Source organism: Ailuropoda melanoleuca, chromosome 1 (genome assembly GCF_002007445.2).
Source record: "Ailuropoda melanoleuca isolate Jingjing chromosome 1, ASM200744v2, whole genome shotgun sequence".
In the NCBI taxonomy this organism is placed as follows: domain Eukaryota; kingdom Metazoa; phylum Chordata; class Mammalia; order Carnivora; family Ursidae; genus Ailuropoda; species Ailuropoda melanoleuca.
The window spans coordinates 138,622,511-138,637,214 of NC_048218.1; the positions used below are offsets into that span (position 1 = coordinate 138,622,511).

The following is a 14,704-nucleotide window of genomic DNA, read 5'->3' on the forward strand; positions in this document are numbered from 1 at the left end:
CAGATTCCTCATATACGTGGTATCATGTAGCATTTGTCCTTTTGTGTCTGGCTCATTTCACTTAATATAATGTCCTCCAGGTTCATCTGTGTTGGCACAAATGGGAAGATTTCTTTTTTTTAAGGTCAAATAAGACTTTATGGCATATGTATACCACATTTTCTTAATCCATTCATCCACTGATGAACATTGAGGTTGTTTCTATATCTTGGCTATTGTGAATCACGCTGCAATGAACATGGGAGTGCAGGTATCTCTTTGAGATCCTGATTTCAGTTCCTTTGACTGTAAACCCAGAAGTAAGATTGCAGGATCATATGGTAGTTCTATTTTAATTTTTTGAGAGGAACCTCCATACTGTTTTCCATAGTGGCTGTACCAGTGTCTAGAGTTTTTGATTCAGCACATCTTGAATGGGTTATGAGAGTTTGCATTTCCCACAAGTCCCCAGGTAATGTTGATGCCATCAGTTTTTGGATTGTACTCTGAGAACTACTGTTGTATGAGAAATGGCTGAACCTTTTCCTAAAGTGGTTTATACCATTTGACACTCTCATCAGCACTACCTGAGAGATCTAACTGTTGCACATCTTCACCAGCATTTGGTGTGTCATTCTTTAATGAAGGTCAGTCGTGGAAGGCCAGGTTGGCTATTCAGAAGATTCTAGATAAAGAAGGTGATGGTATTTATAGGAAAAATATGAGAATAATTTGGAGAGAATTTAGAATGGGAGTAGTGTTTGAGATTTTTAAAATTGTATTCATTCATGTATTTTATTTAGTTTTCATATGAACACAATTATTTTGATTAATGTTCTATATTATCTTTAGGTGTAACATACATTATAAAATTTATAACCGTATAGTTATAATTACATAATTTATAAGTTATGATTTATATTAATTATTAATAGCTATAATAATCGCTAATAGTTAATAGCTGAATCGAATATAATTCTACGATTTATATGAGGAGGGGATAGTAAAACTTTGCCCTGTGTGAAAGACACCTGGCAAATGCACTAAATTAATTTATTTTTTACTTCCTTTTAGAATTTCAACAAGTACACATCACTCCACCAAAATTTATTTTGAAGCCAAGACCAAAAAGAAGTAAACGGCAGGTATGTATTTAGAGGTATATTCTGTGATGTTTTAAAAACACTTGGCAGCTGCCAGTCATTTAGACTACTTTAAGTCTCTGTGAGAGGCTTAAGTCCTAGTTCAGGCATCTGTCAGGGTGTGGTGAACAGTAAGGTGACAGATATGTAGGAGAAGTGAAGGGAGGCCATGTTGTTTCATAGATTTAAAAAGGACTCAGGATCGTGTTGATCATATGGTTGTTCGTCAGACAGATGGAGTGTGGCCCCAGCTATGGCATCTCCGGTTCTTCCTATCATAGGCTTCTTTTCTTGCCTGGGTTGTATCACGTCATGGAGTCTACTTGTAAAGATACCCCCTTCAGAAGGAATCCATCAGGTTTTAAAGCCACAAAATGCTATTGTCATACTTGAGCTACGTTGGAGTCTGGGATATAAACTCAGGATGTCAGCTTTATGAATGTTCCGTGGATCCTGGACTTACCAAAAATAATAAGTCCTTGTATCATGCTTTACACCACATAAAGTAGGTACTGTGAAACCCCTTTCACAGGAAAAAAACAAAAATGATGTCTTCAAAATGTGTGAAAATGACCAGAAATGTAGAGCTGGGAAATGATTGAGGTGGAGTAAGAACTCCAGTCATCAGAATACCATGTGATTTTTCTCACTGCGGAATCTAAAAAATAAGTGCAGAATCAGATGTGTAAATATAGAGAACAAACTGGTGATTGCCAGAGGGAAGGGAATGGAGGGATGGACAACATGGGTGAAGGAGAGTGGGAGACACAGGCTTCCAGGCAGGGAATGAGTAAGTCGTGGGGGTAAAGGGCACAGCACAGGGAATAGCGATATTGAAATAGTGTTGTCTGGTGACAGATGGCAGCTACCCTTGCAGTGAGCATAATGTATGGAGAAGTTGAATCACTAAGTTGTACACCTGACACTAATGTAACCTGGTGTGTCCGGTATACTCAAAAAAGAAAAGAAAGAACAGAACTCTGGTTATTAGAATTAAGATATAATGTATTATGGATGGTGTTTGGCATAAAAAACACAGGATGAGAGAAATAGATCTCTAGCTAAGATTTCTAGTAAGAAACCAGTTATCTTCTGTTTGAAATACGTTTAGGAAGTATGAAATAAAATGAGTTCATAGGCACATTTCTAATGTGAGTAATAATTGCTTTTTTTTTTAATTGAGGCAGAGATACATGTGTGCCTGGCTCTGTTCTAAGAATTTTAATTGTATTAACACATTTAATCCTCATAAAAATCTTATGAGGAAGGTATTATTATTATCCCCATTTTACTGCTAAGGACATTGAAGCGTAAGAAGCTTAAGAACCTTGCCCAGGATAATAGTGAGTTACCCAGTGGTGGAGTTCAGAGTCTGACCTAGAAAGTCTGGTCTCACAAAAGTGCTTAAACCATATGTGCTTTATATACTGCCTCTCAGAAGGGTTTGGGTTCCATGAATTGCTACCACAAGCTTTATATATTTTGTGAATATACATATATATTGAGGCCCAGTTAAATAAATGAAGATTGCCAACAAGATTTAACTTGAAATAGTGCTTATTTTCATGAATTATGAAATCGGAGAATAATTAAAAATAAAAATAAAATTAATATTCTTTAATTTTTTCTCAAATTTTTATTTTTTTAAATTTAAGTTTAATTAATTGACATAATGTATTATTGGTTTCAGAGGTAGAGGTCATTGATTTATCAGTCTTATATAACACCCAGTGCTCATTACATCATGTTCCCTCCTTAATGTCCATCACCCAGTTACCCCAACCCCCCCACCTCCCTCTCCTCCAGCAACCCTCAGTTTGTTTCCTATGATTAAGAGTCTCTTATGGTTTGTCTCCCTCTCTGATTTAGTCTTGTTTAATTTTTTCCTTTTTTCCCCTATCCTCCTCTATTTTGTTTCTTAAATTCCATGAATGAGTGAGATTGTATGATAATTGTCTTTCTCTGATTGATTTGTTTCGCTTGGCATAATACTCTCTAGTTCCATCCACATCATTGCAAATGGCAAGATTTCATTTTTTTTGATGGCTGAGTAAGAATAATTTACTTTTGACACATTCCTTGAAGTTCTTCACAAACATCTGTGACATCCAGTCATTTGAAGGCAAACACTAGATTATTTTTCTGAGACAGACGTGGGCCCACAGAGGTGAGGTGCTACAAAACTGTGTGACCAATATGGCAGACCAATATGACATTAAGAAAATGTTGAGTCTTGTTAGAAGGTCTGCTGTGTGAACTGGTAAAGTTCAGGTCTCTTCCTCAATTACAAAGTAGATACTATCATCCTCCGTCATCATTTTTAGAAAGACTCATGTCACTGGATGAAGTTTATATTACTTCTTGGTTTGCAAACTGAGAATTATAGTTTATTATTCCCTGTCAACTTGGTGTAATAAGGATTCGAATTAAAAAAAAAAAGTCTTAAAGTTTGGGAATGCTATTAGCACTGAAACAGAATCCATGTGTTAGCGATTTTTTAGTTTATTTTAGATTCAGGTTTCAAAGCAAAGGTTCATGTATTGATTTAGGTTTGGTTGCATACCTTCATCACAAAAATGGCCATTGGACAAATGAATGTAACGATTTACTGAGAAAGTGTATATCAAAGCATGGCATAATGGAAAAAGTCAATTTTACAGATCTTGTTAAGGACTGTGTTGTAGAGAAACTGCAGGAAACTGAGGCACGTGGCTGCCTTAGTATCTCCTGCCAGGAGCATCCACTGATCATGATTTTGAAGGTGGAGAAAATTCGTTGTTGAACAGATAGATATAACGTAGCTGTAATGAATAACCCAGAACTGCCTGGAAGCTCTCAAAGCTATCTGAACAAAGCTCTTATATCATTTGGGGGATCCCTTGAGCTGTACCAGAGGAAGAAAGGGCATTCTCAATCCCAGATTTGGAGATTATAGAATAAAAGTGTCCATCAGACCCCCCCCGTATCCTCTCAGAGATCCTCAGAAGCTTAAATTAACCCAGAAAGAATGCACTTCATGTGTTACAATCTCCAAGATATACTGGTAGATGGAAATAGCCTGATGCAAAAGCTAGTGAAGTAAATGAAAGTACTAAATAAAATATATGTTTTATTTGGTTTCATATGCATAAATATTTCCAGAAGAAACCAGTAATTGTGCTATACCCATTGTGAGGGGGAAAGGTTATCAACTAGGTAGATGGGGAACAGAAGTGAAAGAACGACTTTGATCCTAAAACTTTTCATAGTTCTTTAATCTTTGAATCATATGAATTTATTACCTGTTCAAGCACTGAGTAAAATTGACAAAAATGAAAAAAAATCTGAAGGAACAAAAGCAGAAATGTTTATTTCGCTCATATGTTTTAGTTTTTTAAAATTAAAAACACTTTTTTCAGCCTTATTGAAGTATAATTGACAAAATTTTAAGGTACTTGAAGTATACAATGGGATGATTTTATATATATATAGTGAACCCCTCCCATTGGGTTAATTAATATATCAATCACCTCACATATTTACTTTTTTTTTCTTAGTGAAAACATTTAAGTTCTGCCAGCAAATTTCAGTTATATAATACAGTGTTATCAATGTTGGTATCTATCAAATGAATGACTGGATCAAGAAAATGTGTGTGTGTGAGTGTGTATGTATATGTGTGTGTGTATGTACATATGTGTGTGTGCGTATATATATATATATATATAACGTAGCTGTGTATATATATATATATATATATAAATATATATAAAATTTATGACAACGTAGATGAACCTGGAAGGCATTATACTAAATGAAATAAGCCAGACAAAAAAGATAAATACTGCAAGGTATCACTTATATATGGAACAACAACAACAACAAAAAAGTCCAACTCACAACACAGTAGTAAAGTGGTTGCCAGGGGCTGAAATCAGAAGTGTTTGGAGAAAGGGTACAGTATAATATACAACATAATGTGTAATATATTTTTTAGTCTTCCACAGCCAAGTTCGGAGGGCTTATTTAGGTGCTATTTCCTTTACCATATTGCAGCTTCGTCGACATCCTCGTAACGTAGAGGAGGAGACCAAATATATTGAGCTGATGATTGTCAACGATCATCTCATGGTAGGATTTGCTGAATTTTTTGTTGTTTGAATTTGTCTGTGCTGAGGGGTAAAAACGGTGGGTACAGAAATATGTTTAGAAGAAACAAAAAACCCAGAAAAATTGTAACTTGAAAAAGATTATTTTTGTAGCCAAATGTATTGTTAGCCAGTAACAACTTCTAAATTGGAAACATTGTTAGGTGGAAATAACTAGGAGTATTTTGTGAGAGTCCAGAAATATTTCTTTGACTTATAATTAGTCAGCCCTTTGGATTTGCATATTGAAGAAATCAGTGAGGCACCAGCAATGTGACACTTTAGTTTGCAGTGTACAATTTTATCCTAATAAAAGAAAAACATTTTTTCAATTTCTGGCTTGCTATGTAGCAAACCATATGGAAATGCTCATATAGGCGAGCAGCGAAAATTTTTGGATTGGAGTCTGGCAAACCTTCCTTCTTGCTGAGTCATTTATTTTGACACAGAGCTTGTATAGTCTACTCACGGGCATGTTGCAGGCAGTAGCTTACATTTACAGCCCAGCAGTGAGTTATAATGTTAATGGCGGTATGTAACCACAGTTTTAAACTAAACATGTTCAGTGAGGCACATTGCTGAATTTTACTTAATTTCAGGGATAAGTGCATTTTAATTTACTTTGAGTGATTTATTTGAGGGAAAATATGTCATTTGTTTGCATATGATTAAACAAACATTGATCATCTGTTATTGTTGCTAATAATCATAACAATAACAATAACAATAATAATAATAATAATAATAATAATAATGATAGCCAGATTGAGTTCTTCTTCTTTGTTCAGGCTAGAATTAAGTTTTATCTTTCTAACCTCATTGAACTCAATGAATGCTACTGTTTCCTGAGATTTTTACATGATCAGAATAAGTTGTAAGAACATATATTTCGACTTTTTAGGATAGCACACATTCAGATGTCTATAGAGATCTGTAGGCAGGTAGCACAAATGAAGTAAGCCAGATGTGAAACAGTAGGGAGAGGTGAGGCCTGTGGCAAAAGAAAAGATACATGACATTTCTAATGGGAGTCGTTGCCTCTCAGTACTTGCTAGTTATCACCATGCAGGGATGCTAATTTTAAGGAAAGCCAGAAATCAGGTTTTACATGATATTTCGTGATTTTTAAAACACTTTTGAGGCCAAACAAAAGGTTTATGTCATCCACATCTAGCCTTCAAGCTACCTCTTTGTGACCCTTATTGTAGGGCGTTCTTCTCCTTACTGATTAAGTTCTTGTAGAACTTGTAAGTTTTTATACTCATAGCAATTTTATGTACACTTTTTCTGGCTATCCACCCTACTTATATTTGTATGTCTTGCAATTCATAGACAGATTTTGTACATTTTCTCATTCTGAATAACAATCCTGTGTTAAAAATAAACTTGTGAAATGGATGGAATAGTATTTTTTACTTCATCCCTCAGTTGAGTAAACTGAGGCCTCAAATTCTTAAGAGCCTTGCCTCAGACTACACAGCATGTAAAGAACTAGTTCTCAACTCTTACAATTTTTTTTACAGAAAGCCATAGAGATATTTCAATTACACTATGTTTTCTCTGCTGAGGTGATTATTTGCTGATGACTCTAGAAGCCCTTCACTTTTGCTTTATTTTGTTTTGTTTTCAGTTTAAAAAACATCGGCTTTCAGTTGTACATACCAATACATATGCGAAATCTGTGGTGAACATGGCGGATTTAGTAAGTATCAACTCGATTCAACATTCCCATAGAGGAGTCTTGTCTCTTGATTGCTAACAGAATGGATAATATGGTTCTTACATTTTCGGTACTCTGAATTGAGCACCAGCCAAGGTGTCCCGTAAGTCCCTAGTAACCTGGCAGTGGACTTTATTGATTTTGATCTCTGGCTGGGAAGATGATGAAAGGAGGTGGTCAGAGTTACCCATGGATTTATGCTTGAAATTTCTCCTTATATTTTTCACATTGAAAAATAAAAAGTTGAGTATTAGTCCTTAACAAAGATATTCATGGTGTACTTCCAACATTGAGAAACAGTAGAGGCGGTTGTGCTCTTTTCAGGAGAGTGCCTGGTTCTGTGGGAATGATGCACTAGTAATCCTACTGTATTTATTTTCCGAATCTTTTCTTGACAAGGCAATGTGGGTAACTTCTCTATGAGTTTAATTGGGGCTGGTCAGCTTACATAGAAATTGTATCTTAGGGGAGTCTTCATTGTTCCATTCTTCTCTTGCGAAACCCAAGAATGCCATAAAAGAGACTCACGGAGATCCTTGAAAAAGGGTGCAAATATTTGTCAAAAATTGATCTTTTGTTTCTAGCTAGTGCTCTGTTCTTTGGGTATTAGTTGTAAAATTTGACTCTCTTTAACTCAAGGAAAATGCATGTGAATTAGAAAAATAATTATCTCCCATAAAGATAGTTTTTTACATTTAACTAAAACTCAAGAGTTTTCATTAAAGGAGCTTTATAGTCCTGTTCATAAATCATTTGATTTTACCACATGTATAGCTGATGTGTTCCTTTTCTTAATATACCAGATATATAAAGACCAACTGAAGACAAGGATAGTATTGGTTGCCATGGAAACCTGGGCAGCTGACAACAAGTTCGCCATATCTGAAAATCCATTGATCACCCTACGTGAGTTTATGAAATACAGGAGGGATTTTATCAAAGAGAAGAGTGATGCAGTTCACCTTTTTTCGTACGTAACTTATGATTCATTACTTTTCTCGGTTCCCTGTTGAATGCTCTATTACTTGTGACTGAGATGTATCCTTTCTCCTGTATAATGCAATTAGGGTTTGACATGGCAGATACCTCTGAAAGAAGTTTTAAAGTATAGATTGTTTGAAGTTGTCATGAAAGCGTAAGAGGTTTAGTTTTGAGTTATTTTTTTATGGCATATATATTTTTACTTAATTTTCAAGAGATTTAATCAGAGCATTTATTGAGTAAAAGTACTGTTAATACTCATAAAGAATATTCTTGAGAGATTAATCCTTTAAAGTTTCTATATTTTAAATGTTAATGTTACCTTTGCTTTGGTTCTAAGTTGAGACCTTAGTATTTCTGGAGTTTATTTTTATTTTTTTTCTCACTTTGAAGGGTTTTTTGGGGGTAAAATGCATATTTGATATAACAGCGGACTATATATTATAGCATTTAAAAAACCTATCATGTAAAGTAAGATCTGTTGAAGGAAGATATAAGTGGAAGTAAAAAGAGAGATTTTTACGTAACTTTTACATTTTACACAATTTCAAATTTATAGAAAAGTTGCAGAAATACTACAAGGAAATATATACTCTTAACCCAGATTCAATAATTATTTACATTTTGCCCCATTTGTGTCTGATTTTCTTTCCTCTTTCCTTCTTCCCTTTGTCCCTCCTTCCCTTCCTTTTTTCCTTTCATCCATTTATCTATTAATTTTTTTTCCTGAGCCATTTGAGAGCAAGTTGGAGATACTCACTTACTGGGCCTTCAATACTAAATACATGTATATTCCCTAAAGATAAAGACATTCTCTTATATCACCATAGAAAATTATTAAAACTAGAAAATTTAACAGAGGCACAATACTTTGAAGTAATCCATCGTCTATATTCAAGTTTCTCCAATTATCTGAATAATGTTTTTGATAGCTAATTCCCTACCCTCTCAGGACCCAGTGCAGGGTCATGCGTCACATTGAATTGTCCTGTCTCTTTAGTCTCCTTTAATTTGGGAGATTTCCTCAGCCTTTTTTTGCTTATTTTAGTCTTAACATTTTTGAAGAGCATAGGTTGGTTATTTTATAGAATATATCTCATTGTGGGTATGTCTGATGTTTTCCCGTTAAGAGATTCAAGTTAGGCATTTTGGTCAGAAATACCACAGAATTGATTTTGTATCTCTGTCAGTGGCTACCATGTTAGTGATTTTTTAAAAACAGGTATAGTTCTGTTGAAAGTATTATTGCTCATGTGGGGAAACATTCCTCAGAAACTCTTCAGTTATGTGTAAACAGTATTCACATTCCTCTCTTACCTCAGGAATATACAGTATAGGAATGTATTGCATTGAGAAAATAAGTGTGGTAAATTAATGATGAGAGGTGCAGTGATACTTGGAACTCTGAACAGTAAGCATTTCTCGTTTCCTTTTCTAAAAGGGGAAGTCAATTTGAGAGTAGCCGGAGCGGGGCAGCTTATATTGGTGGGATTTGCTCGTTGCTGAAAGGAGGAGGCGTGAATGAAGTAGGTGTGAACATCTGTACAATACAAAGTGGTATGATGGCTGAAAATGTTTTCCTAATATTTAAGAGATAATTTCTCATATTCCATATTCTCTAGATGTTAGGTGGTTTTATTCACAACCAATAGTTGCTTTAAATGATTGGAGGATAGAGAACAGGAAAATAATGGAAGATAATATTTGATAATTCTTTTCATGTTCTACTTAGAATAATCTCCGAATTTAGCTATTTAAAGATTATGTAGATAAAATCTTTACTTCTATTTTTATTGATAATAAGGCCCTGTCTATTACTTTGGCTGATTTCCTGGAGAATCGAGTAATTCCTGAAGCATTGGCTTACTACCTAACAACGCAATTGGAAATTTTCTTCCTTCTTCAATATGCTGCACATTTTTGGAGAAAAAAATAGACTATGTTTCCCAAAGAGTTCCTTTTACCCCTAAGTCTCATGGAAGTGATCTAAAGGAAAAATACTTGAATCTACATATTGAAAAAAATATCTTTAGGTCTCAAGTTTCTTTTGCCCACAGATCATTACCACTTCCTGTTATTCATACCATTTATTTTCTAAAGCCACATTCTATTTAATTTGGGGAAATTTGGGGCATGCAAGTAGACACACAAAAATGAACAAGTTCCAAATAATTTGCACATTTATTATTATCTAAAAGACTGACTTAAGTATATACAAGTATTAAGTTTTTCAGAAATGTCACTAGTGAAATTTGGATTCAGAATTAGACTTAAGTTTCTAAACCAGAAGGTGGTGATTCTCTGGCTTCTGGTCTTCCCTATGAGATTGAATCAAACATGGGTTTATTTCTTACAACTTTTTTTCCCAAATGCTCCATCATTCAGCTTTAGCTACTGTATGTTTAACCTCTGCTAATTAAGATGAAATTACTTGTTTCCAATTATATCGTGACATTTTTCTCTGGCCCATTTTAAATAAAAAATAATTCCCATTTACATGTATTTTCTTTTTGCTCTTGTTTTTCAGTTTGGGAAAACTGATTTAATGGCAGTTACACTCGCCCAGTCATTAGCCCATAATATTGGTATTATCTCAGACAAAAGAAAGTTAGCAAGTGGTAAGTTCACCGTTGTGGTTTAGTTGTATTTAAAATAGATCTTCTATAAATATTTTGGAAAATGAGATTTTAAATTCAATTGCTTGATCAAGAGTTTGGGTGATAGTATAAGATAAACAGCTGGGGAAAACAATATTTTCTTAAAAAATGATACAAGGTAATGTTTGTCCTGCAGGTGAAAATTTTTCCATGTGTAATAAATATTTAAAGCTATGTGATGATAAATTCCTTGTTGAATTTAACCTAAAAAAAGGACAAAATAAGCTCAGTTTGGTATTTTTAAATGGTCTAGTGGCAAATCCTAGGCATGTAGGTTCAAGGTGTACTGTTTTATTATGGTTTATTTAAAACATCTCTTAGTATGGCCACAGAGGAGAATTTGCCTGCCAAAGGGCTCAGTAAAATACAGACCTGATAAACTATGCTAGGACTAGCATCTAGGAAGAATATATTTTCCCAAGTAGATAAAGTTAATTCACCAGGAATAGTCAAACATCATGTATTTTGCTTAAGTTGATTAGAATCATATTTATCTTATTATTTTAATAACAAATATAACTGATTGTTTATATTAATAACTACTACCATGTATGACTGCCCATTATAAGACAGATAACTGAATGCCAGTATAATCTACATCCAGATACTCATTTAATCCTCAAGATAATCCTACAAAATACTCATTATCAGCCCCAATTTACAGAATAAGGTGACCAGATGTTAAAAGGGTAATGTTTCCAAGATTACTCATATATTAAGTGGCAAGTCCAGGTTTTGAAAAACCTAGGTATTTTAAGCCTTTCTGCTTACCCAATATACTATACAGCCTTCTACCAGCAGCTTTGATGCAAAGCTTTAAGAACTGGACAAGAAATTGTAAGCATTCCCATAAGGACTCTGAAACCAGAATCATATAGTGATACTATTTCATTGGTATTAGATTGTTAAACCATTTTAAAGCATTTTAGTGAATGCTTTAAAAATAAGGCCACTTGTTAAAATATCAAGATTTTATTTTAGTAAAATTTATATAATCTTGATATGGTCAAAGTAGATTTTTGTTATAATGCATTGCATGCAAAACTTCAACTATAAGGAAAATTAGAAAGCAGGTATTACTTTTTAAAAGGCATTTAAGGAATAAAGTGAAGATATACTTTTAAAAATAGACTAGTCCTAATGCACCTGTTTTCACTTTGTAAAAAGGAACGCGTGTTCATTCTCTTTAGGTGAGTGTAAATGTGAGGACACATGGTCTGGATGCATAATGGGAGACACTGGGTAAGCCACTTCTATTTGAAAATAACTCACTTTTCTTTTCCCTGCTGTGCTGTTGTCTCCTTAGGAATGTGACATCAACAACTTAGTGCATGGAACCTCACCACTGACATTAAAAGGAAAATTGGACATAGATTTTCTCAATGGCTCTGTATTATAAAATATTTTCATAAAACAGTCTCTTATGAAAACAATTGTTAGTTAAGATAGAAGACCAAAGACTTCGTTAGCCTTTCATCTAGGCTAGAAATGTAAGAAACAAGGAACAGCTTTGTTGTTGTTGTTCTTTTTTTTTTTTTTTTTTANTCCTGAGAAAGGTTTTTGTTTCTATACCCTTCACATGCTATCAGGCACAATCTTGTATTTGTTTTTTCTTAGTAAATTGTACAACCATTCCTTTCATGCCAAGCTCATCACTACTCCTTACTTTAAACTTTTATCATCTTGAGCTTTTATTGTCTTAATAACATTCCAGATACCCAGGCAAATCTCAGTCCCCTTCTTTCCCCTACTGAACTCCATTTCTATCATCACTGCAAAGGTATAAAGAGCAGAAGAGGAAACCCTTGTATACCAAGAGGGAAACCTTGTATACCGGCCTTAAAAAAAAATACCACCTACATATTTAAATCTCCTTTGTGTTCTCTCTTGCTGCTCCCCAAACCCAAAGTAACTACTGTCTTGAGTTTGGTTCATATTATTCACAAGCCCCTTTTAATACTTTTATTGTTTGTGTGTATATGTTACAGTAATACATAGCATTGCTTTGCATGTTTTTACTTTATAGGAAAGGAGTCATACTATATGTACTCTTCTGTGATTTGCTTTTTTTGATCTGTATGTTTTTAAGATTTATCCACGCTGAATAATATATAGCTCTAGTTCATTGAATGTATACAGCACAGATTCCTCCATTCACCTCTTTGTGCACACAAATCGTATCATTTTCCCGCTCAGAACTTTTGTGAGTCTCTGTTGTCTGAAAAATAAGGTTTGGAGTTCTTCCTCCAGTATTGGGATATGCATAATCTTTCTTCATCCTCATTTATAATCTCATTTTCCACTGCTATTCATGGTCAGTTTGCTTATTATGATAGTTATTTAGGGGTTTCCGGCTTTTTTGATTTTCTAACCATAATCCTACATGGATTTTAAGCTTCTTAAAAATTTGCTCACCATAAATGTACATTAATTTCCAGCCTCTTTTGATTCCTTCTATATATTCTTTTCATTTGGAATTCTCATTTCTCTCTAACCACATTTCTAGCCATTTGAGATTTATTATAATTTTAACTCCGGCATTGTAATTTAATTCCACATGTCCTTATGCTTTGCCTCACCAATTAATTGTGAATTTTTGAGGATTACATCTTAGGCTAATAGGTATTCCTGTTTGACCTCACACCATAATCTCTTGACAGACTTGATTTTCAATAAATATTTGTTGATATTTGCATTTTGAACTCCCAAGAAATGTATGACAAGAGAAATGATAGAGGGAATCTGTCTACAAACTTGTATTAAAATGTTTTTCAAATTATCTTTGGACTTTCTGTTTAGTAATAAAAGAGAATGGTAAAAGTCCTTATCCATAGTTGTAATTTCCAATACTTACTAAATTCCAAGCTAAAGGTTCTTGTCTTTTAAAAGCTATTTAGTATGTTATGTTTGATTATTCTGTTTAATGACTAAAAACAAAATTTTATAGGCAATCTACCTAGACTAAGCATAATGTATAGCAGAATCAAATGGTGACACTCAGAAATGTAAATAGCTCTTTGCTTAGGAACTTCTCTTACATCAAATAGATATGTGCAAGAGAAAAGGCATTTATTTATTTGTTTATTTATTTATTTATTTATTTATTTATTTATTTTCAGTTAGCCAACATATAGTACCTCATTAGTTTTTGTTGTAGTGTTCAGTGATTCATTAGTTGTGTATAACACCCAGTGTTCATCACATCACATTCCCTCCTTAATACCCATCACCTGGTTACCCCACACCCCCATCCCCCACCATTCTGTAATCCTCAGTTTGTTTCCCAGAGTCCAGAGTCGAGAGAAAAGCTTTTTAAAGAAAATGTTGTCTGGATATCATATGCTGTGATATCACGTAATAGTACTAATTATGGACATGTATTTCCTGTAGACACTTCCCCTCTTGTTTCCACTTTCTGAAGTCTCTGTGCACTGCTGTGTGTTGGAACATGTTGAAATTAATACCAGTCTGACTTGAAGGTATAAAAATCAAATTTTGAGAAAGCATTGAGTATAATAGATATGTTACCCTGCAAAAAAGAAGTTTTCGGGAAGAGCCTAGGGAGATTTCTGTTTTCAGGTATTTGAAGAGCCATGATATGGTAGAGGAAATAGTCTTATTTGATACAGGTCACCATAAAGAACTGCGTGTGGCACTTATAGGAATTCAGACGTAATACATGAAAGCAAGAGCAATCCACAAATTTCAACTGTTGATATAAAGAAAGAGCTTTCCTGTGAAGTAGTGAGTTTCCTGTCACTGCTGAGAACAGCCTGAATGCCCAGCTGGGCATTGGACAGGAGGCTGGGCCAGGCTGAGACCCGGAGGACTCCTTTGCAGGGCAGGGCTGAAGTAGATTTGGGAATTCAACACAAAGAGTCCAATACTAAGAATTAGTCACTTTTTTCTTTGCCACTAGGGAACCATCTCAGGTTTTGACCAGTAGAATCAAGAGGCAACTTGAACAATGCCCATTTAAATTCCATAACTCAGGCAGAGCTCTGTAGGATAGATTAGAAGGGAAGGTGGTAAAACACTGGCCAGGGTATAGGCATTGAAAGGAAAAAAGGAAGTAATAAACTTTTCAGATAAAGAATA

The 14,704-nt window shown here is 34.3% G+C and overlaps 1 protein-coding gene across 11 annotated transcripts in view; it reads left to right on the plus strand.

Annotated features, from left to right (window-relative positions):
* Window positions 1–14,704, plus strand: part of ADAM22 (ADAM metallopeptidase domain 22) — a 215,519-nt gene that overhangs the window by 142,990 nt on the left and 57,825 nt on the right. For all 11 annotated transcript variants that reach the window (XM_034667309.1, XM_034667300.1, XM_034667303.1 and 8 more), the window contains exons 8-14: window positions 1,054–1,124; window positions 5,157–5,231; window positions 6,879–6,950; window positions 7,772–7,938; window positions 9,391–9,475; window positions 10,477–10,567; window positions 11,797–11,848. In XM_034667309.1, the coding sequence (XP_034523200.1) occupies window positions 1,054–1,124; window positions 5,157–5,231; window positions 6,879–6,950; window positions 7,772–7,938; window positions 9,391–9,475; window positions 10,477–10,567; window positions 11,797–11,848 (613 nt within the window). The remainder of the gene's footprint in view (window positions 1–1,053; window positions 1,125–5,156; window positions 5,232–6,878; window positions 6,951–7,771; window positions 7,939–9,390; window positions 9,476–10,476; window positions 10,568–11,796; window positions 11,849–14,704) is intronic.